We start from the raw sequence: 17,240 nt of genomic DNA, 5'->3' as shown, positions 1-17,240 counted from the left end.
TGAAATACTGTATGTCGAAACTGAAATTGAAACCATGGCTATGTTCCAATCAAGTATACATACCAGCAAACCTTGTATAATGCATGCCCATTACATTGCTTCATTTCTAGGTAGTATGCTAGTGTAAAACCCAGAGTGTGGTTTGTATCTGACTGACCTTGGCTTTCTTGATGCCGTTCAAGATGTTTCCTAGATCCTCCACATCGATGACTGAGCCTGGGCTATTCTCCTCTGACCCAGTTGTCTCCTCGTCACTACTGGACTCTACCAGCTCCTCCTGCAGATAGAAAGAGAGGGAAAGAGAGGAGGACGGGAGACAGCAGGTGAGAGGGAGAGGAGTAGATAGGGAAAGGTGATGGCAGAACGAGAGAGAGAGATGAACAGAATATGACAGGTACAGTTGAAGTCTTAAGTTTACATACACTTAGGTTGGAGTCATGGAAACTCGTTATTCAACCACTCCACAAATGTCTTGTTAACAAACTATAGTTTTAGCAAGTCGGTTAGGACGTCTACTTTGTGCATGACAAGTAATTCTTCCAACAAATTGTTTACAGACAGATTATTTCACTTATAATTCATTGTATCACAATTCCAGTGGGTCAGAAGATTGCATACAATAAGTTGAATTTTCCAAGATGTTTAAAGGCACAGTCCAGAAATTGATGTCATGGCTTTAGAAGAAATTTCTGGTAGGCTAATTGACATCATTTGAGTCAATTGGAGGTGTACCTGTGGATGTATTTCAAGGTCTACCTCAAACTCAGTGCCTCTTTGCTTGACATTATGGGAAAATCACAAGAAATCAGCCAAGATCTCAAAAAATGGTAGACCTCCACAAGTCTGGTTCATCCTTGGGAGCAATTTCCAAACGCATGAAGGTACCAAGTTCATCTGTACAAACAATAGTACGCAAGTATAAACACCATGGGACCACGCAGCTGTCATACCGCTCAGGAAGGAGACGCGTTCTGTCTCCTAGAGATGAGCGTACTCTGGTGCGAAAAGTGCAAATCAATCCCAGACCAACAGCAAAGGACCTTGTGAAGGTGGTGGAGGAAACGGGTACAAAAGTATCTATATCCACAGTAAAACAAGTCTTATATCGACATAACCTGAAAGGCCGCTCAGCAAGGAAAAAGCCACTACTCCAAAACCGCCATAAAAAAGCCAGACTACGGTTTGCAACTGCACATGGGGGCAAAGATCGTACTTTTTGGAGAAATTTCCTCTGGTCTGATGAAACAAAAATAGAACTGTTTGGCCATAATGACCATCGTTATGTTTGTAGGAAAAGGGGGAGGCTTGCAAGCCGAAGAACACCATCCCAACCGTGAAGCACGGGGGTGGCAGCATCATGTTGTGGGGGTGCTTTGCTGCAGTGGGGACTGGTGCACTTCACAAAATAGATGGCATCATGAGGTAAGAAAATTATGGGAATATATTGAAGCAACATCTCACGACATCAGTCGCAAATGGGTCTTCCAAATGGACAATGACCCCAAGCATACTTACAAAGTTGTGGTAAAATGGCTTAAGGACAACAAAGTGAAGGTATTGGAGTGGCCATAAAAAAGCCCTGACCTCAATCCTATAGAAAATTTGTGGGCAGAACTTAAAAAGCATGTGCGAGCAAGGAGGCCTACAAACTTGACTCCGTTACACCAGCTCTGTCAGGAAGAATGGGCCAAAATTCACCCAACTTATTGTGGGGAGCTTGTAGAAGGCTATCCTAAACGTTTGACCAAAGTTAAACAATTTAAAGGCAATGCTACCAAATACTAATTGAGTGTATGTAAACTTCGGACCCACTGGGAATGTGATGAAAGAAATAAAAGCTGAAATAAATCATTCTCTCTACTATTATTCTGACCTTTCACATTCTTAAAACAAAGTGGTGATCCTAACTGACCTACTAGGATTAAATGTCAGGAATTGTGAAACTGAGTTTAAATGTATTTGGCTAGGGTGTATGTAAACTTCCGACTTCAACTGTAGGTGAGAACAGAGAGAGTAAGTGGATGAAAAATACAGAGAGATCATTCACACCTAGTACACGAGAGACCTGCCTCTCTCACTTCAAGCATCTCCTAAAGGGTCCAAACCTCCTTCTGATTTATTAAGGCATATATCCACAACTAATCTTAAATACATCCATGATTAAACACATCCAGGATCCCATATGGGATACATTTTATTACAAGTCATTACCTTTTGTTGGAGCTGCTTGATTAAATAAAGAAAAACATATGCATATTTATGGAGTTTAGGAACTCCTCGGGGTACGTGGCTGATTAAAATGATGTTGCCCACCACAAGTTTGTCGGCATTGGCAAGATTAAATGAAAGCTAAATGGATGCATGGTAGATAAATCAAAATGATTAGCCTTCATACTGTAGTTTCTTTCTTCACTCTCCTCTACTCGCTCAACATCACCCCTGCTGCGTACAGCACTGGAGACAGCAGGAAGAGAAAGTAGCACCGCTAACTCACGTTACCATGACAATATGAGAAAGAGGGTATGTGCATGCATGCGTGTTTAGTAATAGCAGTAGTGTCAAGGAATCCACTCCAGATAAAAGTGTAATAAGAAATACCTTATTGTGGACAGCATAACCCTGCATGGAGTTACGTGAACTATGAATCAGCTCTATGAGATAGCATTAGTAATGGGAGGTATGCATGTTAAGAGTAGTTACGTTTTGTCTTAGAGCTGAGCTGTTCTGGAAATGCCTGATAGGAGAAGACTGAGGACTGTGGTTTCTTCCTGTTCCTGGTCTTACATGAGCTGCCCATATTACAGTTTCCACTACAGGCCTTCTTCTGCCCTGCAACCAGGGCCTGCAGGCAGCTCAGGAACTTGGTCTTCCAGACCAGAAAGTCAGCATGCACGCTGCCATTGTGGCTATTCGCTACGTTGCAGTTGCCATCTCCTCTGGACAGAACCCGGATGCCGCTCAGCATCCACAGCCACTTGTCCACATTCTTACTCACCTAAGGGATAGGGCAGAAGGGGTGGAATGATGTGTTTTCAGTGAGTCTAGAGAAAGTGGATGGTTAGCTATGGGACAGGAGAGAACAGTAATAGTGGTAATGATAATCGATTGAATGAGCTTAGTATTCTAGTGTGTACAAAAGAGGAATGTATAATATGCAAAAAATATCCATGAAAGTATCAGATAAGCAAAGAAACGGATTGCAAGTGTAAGTAGCAGCACCACACATGGTGGAAACATATCGATAGGAGACACAGTATTTTGTCAGATCTCTTACCGTATTGTAATGGCAGCCATACACAGAGTTGCCCAGGCCAAACACTGCATATCTCAGTCCTTTCAGGTAGGCGTTCCCATATCTGAAGTCAGTGGATGCCTCCTCCAGACACTTACAGAACCATTCAGCATTTTCTGTGGGATGTCCGTCAGTGTACACAGCCAATAGGAACATACAGACCAACTTGTTGGAGCACTGGAGAGAGAGATGTCATCAAAAATCTGGAAAGTGGCACAAGATAAACAAATGCAGAATATGTGACATATACTTTCGCAAGGCACTGTATTCGGCCCCCTTGAACTTTGCGACCTTTTGCCACATTTCAGGCTTCAACCATAAAGATATACAACTGTATTTTTTTGTGAAGAATCAACAACAAGTGGGACACAATCATGAAGTGGAACGACATTTATTGGATATTTCAAACTTTAACAAATCAAAAACTGAAAAATTGGGCGTGCAAAATTATTCAGCCCCCTTAAGTTAATACTTTGTAGCGCCACCTTTTGCTGCGATTACAGCTGTAAGTCGCTTGGGGTATGTCTCTATCAGTTTTGCACATCGAGAGACTGACATTTTTTCCCATTCCTCCTTGCAAAACAGCTCGAGCTCAGTGAGGTTGGATGGAGAGCATTTGTGAACAGCAGTGTTCAGTTCTTTCCACAGATTCTCGATTGGATTCAGGTCTGGACTTTGACTGGGCCATTCTAACACCTGGATATGTTTATTTTTGAACCATTCCATTGTAGATTTTGCTTTATGTTTTGGATCATTGTCTTGTTGGAAGACAAATCTCCGTCCCAGTCTCAGGTCTTTTGCAGACTCCATCAGGTTTTCTTCCAGAATGGTCCTGTATTTGGCTCCATCCATCTTCCCATCAATTTTAACCATCTTCCCTGTCCCTGCTGAAGAAAAGCAGGCCCAAACCATGATGCTGCCACCACCATGTTTGACAGTGGGGATGGTGTGTTCAGCTGTGTTGCTTTTACGCCAAACATAACGTTTTGCATTGTTGCCAAAAAGTTCAATTTTGGTTTCATCTGACCAGAGCACCTTCTTCCACATGTTTGGTGTGTCTCCCAGGTGGCTTGTGGCAAACTTTAAACACTTTTTATGGATATCTTTAAGAAATGGCTTTCTTCTTGCCACTCTTCCATGAAGGCCAGATTTGTGCAATATACGACTGATTGTTGTCCTATGGACAGAGTCTCCCACCTCAGCTGTAGATCTCTGCAGTTCATCCAGAGTGATCATGGGCCTCTTGGCTGCATCTCTGATCAGTCTTCTCCTTGTATGAGCTGAAAGTTTAGAGGGACGGCCAGGTCTTGGTAGATTTGCAGTGGTCTGATACTCCTTCCATTTCAATATTATCGCTTGCACAGTGCTCCTTGGGATGTTTAAAGCTTGGGAAATCTTTTTGTATCCAAATCCGGCTTTAAACTTCTTCACAACAGTATCTCGGACCTGCCTGGTGTGTTCCTTGTTCTTCATTAACGGACCTCTGAGACTATCACAGTGCAGGTGCATTTATACGGAGACTTGATTACACACAGGTGGATTGTATTTATCCTCATTAGTCATTTAGGTCAACATTGGATCATTCAGAGATCCTCACTGAACTTCTGGAGAGAGTTTGCTGCACTGAAAGTAAAGGGGCTGAATAATTTTGCACGCCCAATTTTTCAGTTTTTGATTTGTTAAAAAAGTTTGAAATATCCAATAAATGTCGTTCCACTTCATAATTGTGTCCCACTTGTTGTTGATTCTTCACAAAAAAATACCGTTTTATATCTTTATGTTTGAAGCCTGAAATGTGGCAAAAGGTCGCAAAGTTCAAGGGGGCCGAATACTTTCACAAGGCACTGTACATATAGAATAAGGATCTCTCCGAAACTTTATACAGGAATGGCCCCATTTCTGGATGCAAAAACAGGATGCAGCTATGGACAACTTATTGCATTACACACATCCAGAGTGAAAGTAGGAACCAATAACAACAGCTCCATAGGGAGCACAATGATGAGGTATGAGGACAACAATTTGAACACAGAACAAATCTCCAAAGCAGAGCAACATTGTAAATGATTTAAGCCCTACAGGGCAGCCAGTGTAAGGTGCCCCTTGCACTATGGTTTCCTACAGCAAAGAGCTGCCTGCAACACTCTATGCTGCTCGAAGAAGAGAGGATCATGATTGAACACTGGGCACAAAGAGTCAATGCACTGAGCATCTAAAACTAGATCTCTGGGCCGGAGGCCGGGCCAAGCACCCTTGGTAATTTCTCTTTGGAGATAAAAATCCCTCTCCCCGAACTGTAAAGTATCTCTGTTGAATAAATGGCAATTTCCTGCTGTGTCTGCTGTGCCAGGCGACAAATCTCCTATTAATTTCTCAGATGGTGAAGTATTGCCCAACAGAATGGAATACTGATGAAAATAATAAATCTTTCCTGGTTGAACGGGATTCATTTAAAATGTTTACACCTGTGCCAGCCATTGGTTTAAATAAGAAAAATAAATAATAATAATAAAAAGAGGCAAACTTGGGGTTGACAGATGGAAGCCAGATGGAAACCACATGACAGCCCGCTTGGAGTTTGCCAAAACGCACCTAAAAGACTCTCAGACCATGAGAAAAAAAGATTCTCTGGTCTCATAAAACCAAGATTTAACTATTTGGCCTGAATGCCAAGCATCCCGTCTAGAGGAAACCTGGCACCATCCCTACGGTCAAGCATGGTGGTGGCAGCATCACGCTGTGGGGATGTTTTTCAGCGGCAGAGACTGGGAGACTAGTCAGGATTAAGGGAAAGATGAACAGAGCAAAGTACAGAGAGATCCTTGATGAAGTCCTGAGTGCTCTGGAGCAGGTTCTCAGACTGGGGTGAAGGTTCACCTTCAAACAGGACAACAAACCTAAGCACACAGCCAAGACAACGCATGAGTGGCTTTGGGACAAGACTCTGAATGTCCTTGAGTGGCCCAGCCACAGCCCAGACTTGAACCCGATCGAACATCTCTAGAGAGACCTGAAAATAGCTGTGCAGGGACGCTCCCCATCTAACCTGCAGAGAATGGGAGAAACTCCCCAAATACAAGCTTGTCATACCCAAGAAGGCTGTAATTGCTGCCAAAGGTGCTTCAACAAAGTTTTGAATAAAGGGTCTGAATATTTATGCAAATATAATATTTCTGTTTTTTTTATTTGCAAACATTTCTTTTTTTTGGAATTTTACCCCTTTTTCTCCCCAATTTCATGGGCGGAAAAGAGGGCGGAAAAAAAGATTACATTTATTTTAGAATAAGGCTGTAACGTAACAAAATGTGGAAAAGGTAAAGGGGTTTAAACATTTTCCAAATTCACTGTATATGAAAATTAGGCCTAAAGGTTTTCAAAAACCGTATCGCAAGGGAAGACTATTAACATTTGTAATCGTTAAAAAAAGAGAGTTGGGACTGTAGTAAACATTGGCCGTGCACCATAAGTTTCGAATAAGATGGCTGGGTATGACCCCTTGGGTTCTCGAGAGTTAATAAAAACCATGCATCCCTAAAACTATTATTTTCTCTTAAACCCCAAAAAATACCCCTGTATTACAAAAAAAGTACATGGTTGCAGAATCACCCTCTTACCTTTGCAGTTCCAGTCTGTGATCCATAGAATATCTGTGCTTTAGATACATCAACCACTTTCTCAACACTGTAACCATCCTACTCCACAGCTTTGTAGAGCCAGAGGGTCACTGGATTGGTAAGAGTATTCTAATGGGGTACAGAGAAAAATAACGTGTAACATTTGGAGAGCTTGGGACTACAAAGTTCTATCTGCAAAAAGATGATTCTGAGATAATTGGTTTTAAAGTTCCAAATCCCCATTGGTTTGAATGATGTCAGCAATTTTTTTTATTGTATTCTTTTGAACTTAACATGAATTGGGGTATTTAGAGAACTATATACAGTTGAAGTCAGAAGTTTGCAGACACCTTAGCCAAATACATTTAAACTCAGTTTTCACAAATCCTGACATTTATTCCAATTAAAAATTCCCTGTCTTAGGTCAGTTAGGATCACCACTTTATTTTAAGAATGTGAAAGGTCAGAATTGTAGTAGAGAGAATGATTTATTTCAGTTTTATTTCTTTCATCCCATTCCCAGAAGTTTACATACACTCAATTAGTATTTGGTAGCATTACCTCCAAATTGTTTAACTCTGGTCACCAGACAGAGCTGGTGTAACGGAGTCAATTAGCCTATCAGAAGCTTCTAAAGCCATGACATCATATTCTGGAAATGTCCAAACAGTTTAAAGGTACAGTCAACTTAGTAACTTAGTGTATGTCAACTTCTAACCCACTGGAATTGTGATACAGTGAATAATAAGTGAAATAATATGTCTGTAAACAATTGTTGGAAGAATTACTTGTGTCATGCACAAAGTAGATGTCCTAACAGACTTGGAAAAACGATAGTTTTTTAACAAGAAGTGGTTGTGGTTGAAAAACAAGATTTAATGACTCCAGCATAAATGTATGTAAACTTTCGACTTTAATAGTAGGTAGAGAACATTGTACAGATTAATGTCAACAACTCAATTTGACATAAATGCAGATATAACCTTATAGTCCCAAGCTCTCAATTTGACTCTCATTTACCAGTAGACAAATAAATAATTAGAATTCATAGAAATGTAAACAGAACTGCTCTTTGAGCAAATAATAAGTGAAGAGTTAAATGACCTTTTTCAATGCCATTTTCAGTGAGAACCAAATTCCAACCAAAACATCGGCAGCTGTGTGCAAGTATATCCTGTTCTGCCATACTGACAAAAAAATACTCTTGAAGGCGCTGCGGACTGTCTTCTTTGTTCCTGCAAAGACATTATGTTCTGGATTAGCCCAAAGACCGGCAAATGGTGATATCGAGTCGTTTCATTTTACAGTCCAAAGGGAATCTATGTAGCTGGCTATACATTCGTATCCCCTGTGGACTGATTCGTGCATAGAACATTCTCCATTCAGGCTGCAAAGACATCAATTTGTTCCTTAATTTAATGGTGAAAAGGTGATAAAAACTGGGAAAGTATGCATACTTCTCTTTATGAAACATAATTTTCCACCACGCTAAAGTAGCTAATGCTAATCCTGGATGTTGTATATCACCAGTTTTAGAGTAATGATTCCATACATTTTTTCAAATTAACTGCCAATATGCCAACATTCCATTCAAGCAATGCAGTCAATCCACAACCATATACTGGCTCAAATCAGTTGATAGGACTTAGACAAGTTGTAAATGCAACAAGAATTGATATTGTATTGTATAATAGCACTCACAGCTTTCCAAGAAAACAACAAATTAAACATTTATGGTCTGTTACACATAAAAGGTTATTTATACAGAACATTGGTATGAAACCCTTATAAACTGTATTTTTAATTCGGACTATTTTAGGTTGCCAATAATTTTATTACACAATTTATCATTCTATCACATGCCTTACTTTTATTTTCCTGCATAAGTAAAATTAGGATTACGCCTCTACTGCCGTTCATTCCAATCAGACTGGTTTGAATTTCTCCCTGACCAATATGGCTAACAATTACCATCCCTTCTAGTAATTTAATAGTATCTCTATACATACGCGAAATATGATCTCTATACTATACATACACACATCAGCTAAAGATCTCAGAAAGGGCACAAAAGTTATTTTTGAAATAGAATCTAGCAGCTGCTACCAGGCTCGAGGACATTATTTCACTGATATAAAAAAAATGCGCCGACTGACCTCTGCACCATCCTCATCTCACCTTTCAGATACCCAGTTCTCTCCGCGACACTCTCACTCACCATCAATATCAGCGTCAAAACATGGGTTATCAAATCCAAAAGCAGTAAAGTTGAGCCCCGCAAAATTGTTTCTTTCTCCTGTGCAATGTTTTGTATCATCAATGTAAATATTGACAAACGTTTTAGGAACATCAAAGTTCAACAGCTGGGAGCAGCCATAATTGTTATCATGATGAAACGAAATACATTGTGGGAATTGGAGGTTTAATTATATTACAGATATACAAATATTTGATGATATCCCATAGGCATAGCCATATGTTTACACCCCTCTATTCCATTACTTTGCAACAGAGTTTTTAAAGCATTCAATTATATTCTCTGGATAAAATACACCGGTACAGGAACAACTTCATTTACACGTGATATTTTATGCAAAGTATCTAGTTTGTCAAATACATAAAAAGTAAACATATTTATATTTATTCGTAGCAGTCGTCATGGCACCGAACAAAATTTAAACGTTTAAAAAAAAATACTAAACAATTCCATCAGAGACCAACAAAAAATAGGACCGTTTGCACATAGTATGTTTCAGTCCGGCGGAATTTTTGTGAAACTCATAGCACACCAGCGCCGCTAGAAAAAAATAGTGTTACTGACAGATTCATCTGTCTTGTAAAGCAGAAATATGTCTATATTTACACCAACAAACCAGATCCGACTCACAAATGTGGCGGTGGTGAGGATGAAAAAGGGAGGAAAACGATTTGAAATCGCCTGCTACAAAAATAAAGTGATGAGCTGGAGATCTGGAGCGTGAGTATTTTAGGAATTTAGCTAGCTGCGTAGCTATGATAGCTAACGTTAGCTAGTTGGATCTGTTTGATACCCACCGAGGCATATAGCAAACACCAGTAGTATTACGACTAATGGTAGTATGCTTTCAGCTTTGGTGTATTTATAATTAGCTATGAATGTAAATAAATAATATGTAAATAATACAATCTAATGTGCTGTTTCAGAGTAGCAAGTCATGCCTCACGTCATCATCATGGCTCACTTGTCTTGTATCGTGCATTATATTCTTACCCAGAGTCGAGAGGCTGTGGTATAATGAGGATATGAGGAACAGTCTAGGTGCCATGTGTTTTGCATCACTGATTCTTTGGACTTTGAGTCATCTACACCTGGCATCTTTTTTGAATTTCAAAAGGGGTCACCATCTCGACCTCCCCCAGAACCAAATCCAATAGCTGGTCTGAGTTCACATAATATTTGTTTTTAGGTTATCGAGATTAGCCTATCAATACCTATAGATATTGAAAGCATCATCTAGCACAGTGTTTCTGTCCTGGGGAACCAAAGGGGTGCACATTTTTATTTTTGCCCTAGCACTATTCACCTGATTCCACTATCTGCCCTAGCACTATTCACCTGATTCCACTATCTGCCCTAGCATTATTCACCTGATTCCACTATCTACCCTAGCACTATTCACCTGATTCCACTATCTGCCCTAGCACTATTCACCTGATTCCACTATCTGCCCTAGCACTATTCACCTCATTCCACTATCTGCCCTAGCACTATTCACCTGATTCCACTATCTGCCCTAGCACTATTCACCTCATTCCACTATCTGCCCTAGCATTATTCACCTGATTCCACTATCTGCCCTAGCATTATTCACCTGATTCCACTATCTGCCCTAGCACTATTCACCTGATTCCACTATCTGCCCTAGCATTATTCACCTGATTCCACTATCTACCCTAGCACTATTCACCTGATTCCACTATCTGCCCTAGCACTATTCACCTGATTCCACTATCTGCCCTAGCACTATTCACCTGATTCCACTATCTGCCCTAGCACTATTCACCTCATTCCACTATCTGCCCTAGCACTATTCACCTGATTCCACTATCTGCCCTAGCATTATTCACCTGATTCCACTATCTGCCCTAGCACTATTCACCTGATTCCACTATCTGCCCTAGCATTATTCACCTGATTCCACTATCTACCCTAGCACTATTCACCTGATTCCACTATCTGCCCTAGCACTATTCACCTGATTCCACTATCTGCCCTAGCACTATTCACCTGATTCCACTATCTGCCCTAGCACTATTCACCTCATTCCACTATCTGCCCTAGCACTATTCACCTGATTCCACTATCTGCCCTAGCACTATTCACCTGATTCCACTATCTGCCCTAGCACTATTCACCTTATTCCACTATCTAACTCATTGTCAAACCTTTGATTAGTGAAATATGGTCTGTAGTGCTAGGGCAAAAATGTGCACCCCAGGACTAGGATTAAGAAACTGAGATAGCAAAGCCCCATGTAAACACTTAATAAATCGCCATGCCATTTTCATTTGCCAATTACACAGAGAGAAGGACCTGGATGAAGTGCTGCAGACCAGCTCTGTTTTCAATAATGTTTCAAAGGGTCAGGTTGCCAAGAAAGATGATCTGTCAAAAGCCTTTGGAACAGATGACCTGACAGAGATATGTAAACAAGTAAATACATTGACAGAAACAGAACACCAGTAATCAATATTACTCACATTCATTCAACGTTATGTTATTGTTGTGAGATTTGCCTATTCAGTATGTCTTTTCTTTCCCTTTGTTGGTCAGATTTTAGCTAAAGGAGAACTCCAGGTTTCAGACAAGGAGAGGCAGAGCCAATTGGAGACGAGTTTCAGAGACATTGCTACCATCGTGGCAGAGAAGTGTGTGAACCCAGAGACCAAGCGACCATACACAGTCAACCTCATAGAGAGGGCCATGAAGGATATCCACTACTCTGTCAAGGCCAACAAAAGCACCAAGCAGCAGGTATGGCTGGGACAAAAGGTTGTTGCTACAGTACACTCTGGAGTCTACACATTTGCCATATTTTAATATAAACGTCATGAATGAACAGCTTTGTTTTAAATGCTCACTCACTGTGCATACTGTGTGTACAAGCAGTGGCTAGATTTAGCCATAAATGTTTTCCTTTAAGTGAGGAGTTTAGTCTGTCATATTAAACACTGAACCTGTTTGTTGTTTAGCTACATAAACCAGAATACTTACTGAGTTTCAGTACATACCAACTAATGACAGTCTTTGTCATGCTAATACTAACGCCCCATGAATCTAACTGCTGTTTGTTCCAAGGCTCTGGAGGTGATTAGGCAGCTGAAAGAGTCCATAGAGATCCAGAGGGCCCACATGAGGCTGAGGCTGGTCTTGCCGGCCAAAGACGGCAAGAGGCTGAAGGAGAAACTCAAACCCCTCCTCAAGGTGGTGGAAAGTGAAGACTTTGACGACCAGCTGGAGATGGTGAGAGACAGATCCCTCTGGTTTATACTAGGCTACACCGTAGGGCTCTAAAGTGCATGTGTCAAACTCATTTCACGAAGGTCTGAGTGTCTGCGAGTTTTCACTCCTCCCTTGTACTTGATTGATGAATTAAGGTCACTAATTAGTAAAGAGCTCCCCTCACCTGGTTGTTTAGGTCTTGATTGAAAGGAAAAACCAAAAACCTGCAGAAAACTAGGCCCTCCATTGAATGAGTTTGACACCCCTGCTCTAAACTAAAATAGTTATCTAGACTTGATAACAAAAGGAATATGTAATACACTGTATACACTTGTAGTAAATAGTTCAAGTAATGCAACAACAACACTGCTTTCCCTCCCACCTCTCTCTCTCTATCTATCTATCTATCTCTCTATCTATCTATCTATCTCTCTATCTATCTATCTATCTATCTATCTATCTATCTATCTATCTATCTCTCTCTCTCTCTCTCTCTCTCTCTCTCTCTCTCTCTCTCTCTCTCTCTCTCTCTCTCTCTCTCTCTCTCTCTCTCTCTCTCTCTCTCTCTCTATCTATCTCTCTATCTATCTATCTATCTATCTATCTATCTATCTATCTATCTATCTATCTATCTATCTATCTATCTATCTATCTATCTATCTATCTATCTATCTATCTATCTATCTATCTATCTATCTATCTATCTATCTATCTATCTATCTATCTATCTGTCTGTCTATCTATCTATCTATCTATCTATCTATCTATCTATCTATCTATCTATCTATCTATCTATCTATCTATCTATCTATCTATCTATCTATCTATCTATCTATCTATCTATCTATCTATCTATCTATCTGTCTGTCTGTCTGTCTGTCTGTCTGTCTGTCTGTCTGTCTGTCTGTCTGTCTGTCTGTCTGTCTGTCTGTCTGTCTGTCTGTCTGTCTGTCTGTCTGTCTGTCTGTCTGTCTGTCTGTCTGTCTGTCTGTCTGTCTGTCTGTCTGTCTGTCTGTCTGTCTGTCTGTCTGTCTGTCTGTCTGTCTGTCTGTCTGTCTGTCTGTCTGTCTGTCTGTCTGTCTGTCTGTCTGTCTGTCTGTCTGTCTGTCTGTCTGTCTGTCTGTCTGTCTGTCTGTCTGTCTGTCTGTCTGTCTGTCTGTCTGTCTGTCTGTCTGTCTGTCTGTCTGTCTGTCTGTCTGTCTGTCTGTCTGTCTGTCTGTCTGTCTGTCTGTCTGTCTGTCTGTCTGTCTGTCTGTCTGTCTGTCTGTCTGTCTGTCTGTCTGTCTGTCTGTCTGTCTGTCTGTCTGTCTGTCTGTCTGTCTGTCTGTCTGTCTGTCTGTCTGTCTGTCTGTCTGTCTGTCTGTCTGTCTGTCTGTCTGTCTGTCTGTCTGTCTGTCTGTCTGTCTGTCTGTCTGTCTGTCTGTCTGTCTGTCTGTCTGTCTGTCTGTCTGTCTGTCTGTCTGTCTGTCTGTCTGTCTGTCTGTCTGTCTGTCTGTCTGTCTGTCTGTCTGTCTGTCTGTCTGTCTGTCTGTCTGTCTGTCTGTCTGTCTGTCTGTCTGTCTGTCTGTCTGTCTGTCTGTCTGTCTGTCTGTCTGTCTGTCTGTCTGTCTGTCTGTCTGTCTGTCTGTCTGTCTGTCTGTCTGTCTGTCTGTCTGTCTGTCTGTCTGTCTGTCTGTCTGTCTGTCTGTCTGTCTGTCTGTCTGTCTGTCTGTCTGTCTGTCTGTCTGTCTGTCTGTCTGTCTGTCTGTCTGTCTGTCTGTCTGTCTGTCTGTCTGTCTGTCTGTCTGTCTGTCTGTCTGTCTGTCTGTCTGTCTGTCTGTCTGTCTGTCTGTCTGTCTGTCTGTCTGTCTGTCTGTCTGTCTATCTATCTATCTATCTATCTATCTATCTATCTATCTATCTATCTATCTATCTATCTATCTATCTATCTATCTATCTATCTATCTATCTATCTATCTATCTATCTATCTATCTATCTATCTATCTATCTATCTATCTATCTATCTATCTATCTATCTATCTATCTATCAAATAAATAAATAAAAATCTCCCTCCATCCTCCAGGTGTGTCTGGTGGACCCGGGCTGCTTCAGGGAGATAGATGAGTTGATCCGCTGTGAGACGAAAGGTAAAGGTTCCCTGGAGGTGCTCAGTCTGAAGGATGTGGAAGAGGGAGACGAGCGTCTGGAATAGCCTTCACACAGAGCCCTATAGGACTACATACATACACTATCTTACCACCACCGCTGCCACACAAACTGCAAACCCCTCATTAAAGAGGCCACTATTTCCAATACCAATGGAGCCCTTCTTATTTCCAGTGTCTGTTCTAATATTAGTTTTGGTTGAAGATCTGATAACATTCAGTATTTTTGCTGTGAGCATGCACCACTTGAATGTTTGCTTGTAAACAAAAAATTACTATAATTTAATGAAGTTTATTTTGTGAGTCAACTTCTTCTAAAGTAATTCATATGGCTTTGACCCTGCCTTTCATTTTACCCAGTTTACCATTTCGCCATGTTTGAAAAGGCATATTTTGTTATGAATAGTTTATTTAATCCCTTAATTTATATATGTTTCTTCATAATTAAATATGAGTCTTATAAACAATTGCAAATAAAAACGTAATCTATTTCATTGTTTTTATTCATTATTTTGTGATTACTATGGCATAGTCTCTCCAAAAATGGTACCAATAGCCCTATGCCAATACAGTAGATATGACACTTTATCCCACGTTTATACCATTATTGTAAGATACAGTGCCTTCAGAAACTATTCATACTTTGACTTATTCCACATTTTGTCCCAAACAAAAATCTTCTCACCCATCTACACACAACACCCCATAATGACTTGTTTTTAGAAATGTTTGCAAATGTATTCAATCTTTTATTTAACTAGGCAAGGCAGTTAAGAACAAATTCTTATTGACAATGACGGCCTAGGAACAGTGAGTTAACTGCCTTGTTCAGGGGCAGAACGACAGATTTGTACCTTGTCAGCTCGAGGGTTTGAACTTGCTAGTCCACCGCTCTAACCACCCTGCTGCCCTCTACAAGCTTCCTTCTTTTCACTTGGTCATTTAGGTTAGTATTGTGGAGTAACTACAATGTTGTTGATCCATCCTCAGTTGTCTGTTATTACAGCCATTAAACACTTAACTTAAAGTCACCATTGGCCTCAGTGAAATTCCTGAGCAGTTTCCTTCCTCTCGAGCAACTGAGTTAGGAAGGACGCCTGTATCTTTGTAGTGACTGGGTGTATTGATACAACATCCAATGTGTAGTAAATAACTTCACCATGCTCAAAGGGATATTCAATATCTGCTTTTTTATACCCATCTACCAATCGGTGCCTTTCTTTGCAAGGCAGTGGAAAACCTCCTTGATCTTTGTGTTTGAATCTGTGTTTGAAAGTCACTGCTCGGCTGAGGGACCTCACAGATAATTGTATATGTGGGGTGCAGAGATGGGGTAGTCATTCAAAAGTAATGTTAAACACTATTATTGCACACAGAGTGAGTCCATGTGACTTGTTAAGCAAATGTTTACTGAATACGTATTGACTGAAGACATTTCAGCTTTTAGCATTATATTAATTTGTAAAAATTTCTAAAAACATAATTCCACATTGATATTATAGGGTATTGTGTGTAGGCCAGTGACATAAAATCTCAATGTAATCAATTTTAAATTCAAGCTGTACCACAACAAAATGTGGAAAAGTCCAGGGGTGTGAATACTTTCTGAAGCCACTGTAACACTTTAATGGGAAACCTTCACCACCAATACAGAAATTAAGCAAATTGACAACATTTCAGACCCAATTATTACAGTTGAAAGTGCAATTTACTCCATGGTTAGTGCTACTCCTTTACCTCTATCCTAAATTCTTCAGCATCTTTCAAAGTGCTTCATTGCAGTGGAAGCATGATTTCTAACATTGACTAGTACCTAGAGGTCTATTCATACCTAATCATACCTGATTGCATCTTCTCATGGCTGTGTTGTTGCCCGAGCATACTGGCTGTGTCTAAATTCAGTAATGTGAATAGTATCCAGGGGGCTGGTTGGCCCCTGCTCTGCCACAGGATAATCTGGAGTATAACCCCCTCTTTCTGACCCCTCCTGCTGCTGGAACGTGGGGAATCTAGTACTGAGAAACCCTCCCCCTACTACCATTATAGAGGAGGAGATCCATCCTATGTACAGGGCAGCTCCCCACTCTCTCCTCAGCACCACAGCGCCCTCCAGTGGCTTGTTAGTGTGGTGGCAGGTCCAGGCTACAGGGACAAACAGACAGCAGAAACAGCACACCGGAGGCAACTTTCACATGATTCCTCTTCGGAAACCACACCTCTCCAATGATACTGATGACCACACCACCTATACAAGCCATGATCAGGCCTCTCTATGTTCAGAAGTTTCCAGAGAGATAACAAAGACTGGTAGAAGGAGCAGTGGAGGCTACCGTCATGGTTGAGGTCACAGTGGTCCCATTCCAGCCACACCCTGTCTCAGTATGCCGACAGCGTGGCTGTGGAGTCGTCCAGAGTACCGCTGACTCTCCCCAGGGGCAGGCAGCGGGTGAGGATGACGCACAACCAGCCTATAATGACCAGGCCCAACACTGCTAGCTCCAACTGCCTCTTCATGACTGAGCTGAGCTTAGCTCCTCACAGAAAGCAGGGCTTGACCAGCTGCAGGCACAGTCTGTGTGCCTGTGTGTGGGCATGCGTGCCTGTGTGTGAGTCTAGCCTGTGTGATGTGAAACCGGTCCTCACAGATTCCTGAAAAGAAAAGGGCGTGGGGCAGCAGTCCTGCTCTACAGCTGGGGAATAAAGGGG

The 17,240-nt window shown here is 41.1% G+C and overlaps 2 protein-coding genes and 1 pseudogene across 2 annotated transcripts in view; 1 reads left to right on the top strand and 2 right to left on the bottom strand.

Moving 5' to 3' along the window:
- Positions 1–9,127, bottom strand: part of tyw1 (tRNA-yW synthesizing protein 1 homolog (S. cerevisiae)) — a 72,677-nt gene extending 63,550 nt beyond the window's left edge. The window contains 5 exon segments of the mRNA XM_036964638.1: positions 158–277; positions 2,735–2,995; positions 3,275–3,484; positions 6,907–6,984; positions 9,071–9,127. Coding sequence (XP_036820533.1) covers positions 158–277; positions 2,735–2,995; positions 3,275–3,484; positions 6,907–6,984; positions 9,071–9,127 — 726 coding nt within the window.
- A 507-nt stretch (positions 9,128–9,634) lies between these two features.
- LOC110507728 (ribosome maturation protein SBDS) lies at positions 9,635–15,028 on the top strand. Its single transcript, XM_021587928.2, has 5 exons — positions 9,635–9,883; positions 11,470–11,599; positions 11,720–11,920; positions 12,245–12,409; positions 14,453–15,028. Exons 1-5 carry the CDS (start codon positions 9,756–9,758, stop codon positions 14,579–14,581), a joined length of 753 nt encoding a protein of 250 aa, XP_021443603.1. The 5' UTR covers positions 9,635–9,755; the 3' UTR covers positions 14,582–15,028.
- Positions 15,029–16,206: 1,178 nt separating this feature from the next.
- LOC110507119 lies at positions 16,207–17,123 on the bottom strand (annotated as a pseudogene).
- Positions 17,124–17,240: the final 117 nt, after the last annotated feature.

Source organism: Oncorhynchus mykiss, chromosome 27, assembly GCF_013265735.2.
Source record: "Oncorhynchus mykiss isolate Arlee chromosome 27, USDA_OmykA_1.1, whole genome shotgun sequence".
Lineage (NCBI taxonomy): Eukaryota > Metazoa > Chordata > Actinopteri > Salmoniformes > Salmonidae > Oncorhynchus > Oncorhynchus mykiss.
Note: the sequence above shows the minus strand (reverse complement) of the source record. Positions and strands in the feature narration are given on the sequence as shown.

Excerpts from the sequence above, each read along its gene's own strand:
- LOC110507728 (XM_021587928.2), top strand. The coding sequence starts at position 9,756 with ATGTCTATATTTACACCAACAAACCAGATCCGACTCACAAATGTGGCG. Across the intron at positions 9,884-11,469 it reads ATGAGCTGGAGATCTGGAGC|AGAGAAGGACCTGGATGAAG; the intron begins GTGAGTATTTTA and ends CCAATTACACAG. Across the intron at positions 11,921-12,244 it reads ACAAAAGCACCAAGCAGCAG|GCTCTGGAGGTGATTAGGCA; the intron begins GTATGGCTGGGA and ends GTTTGTTCCAAG.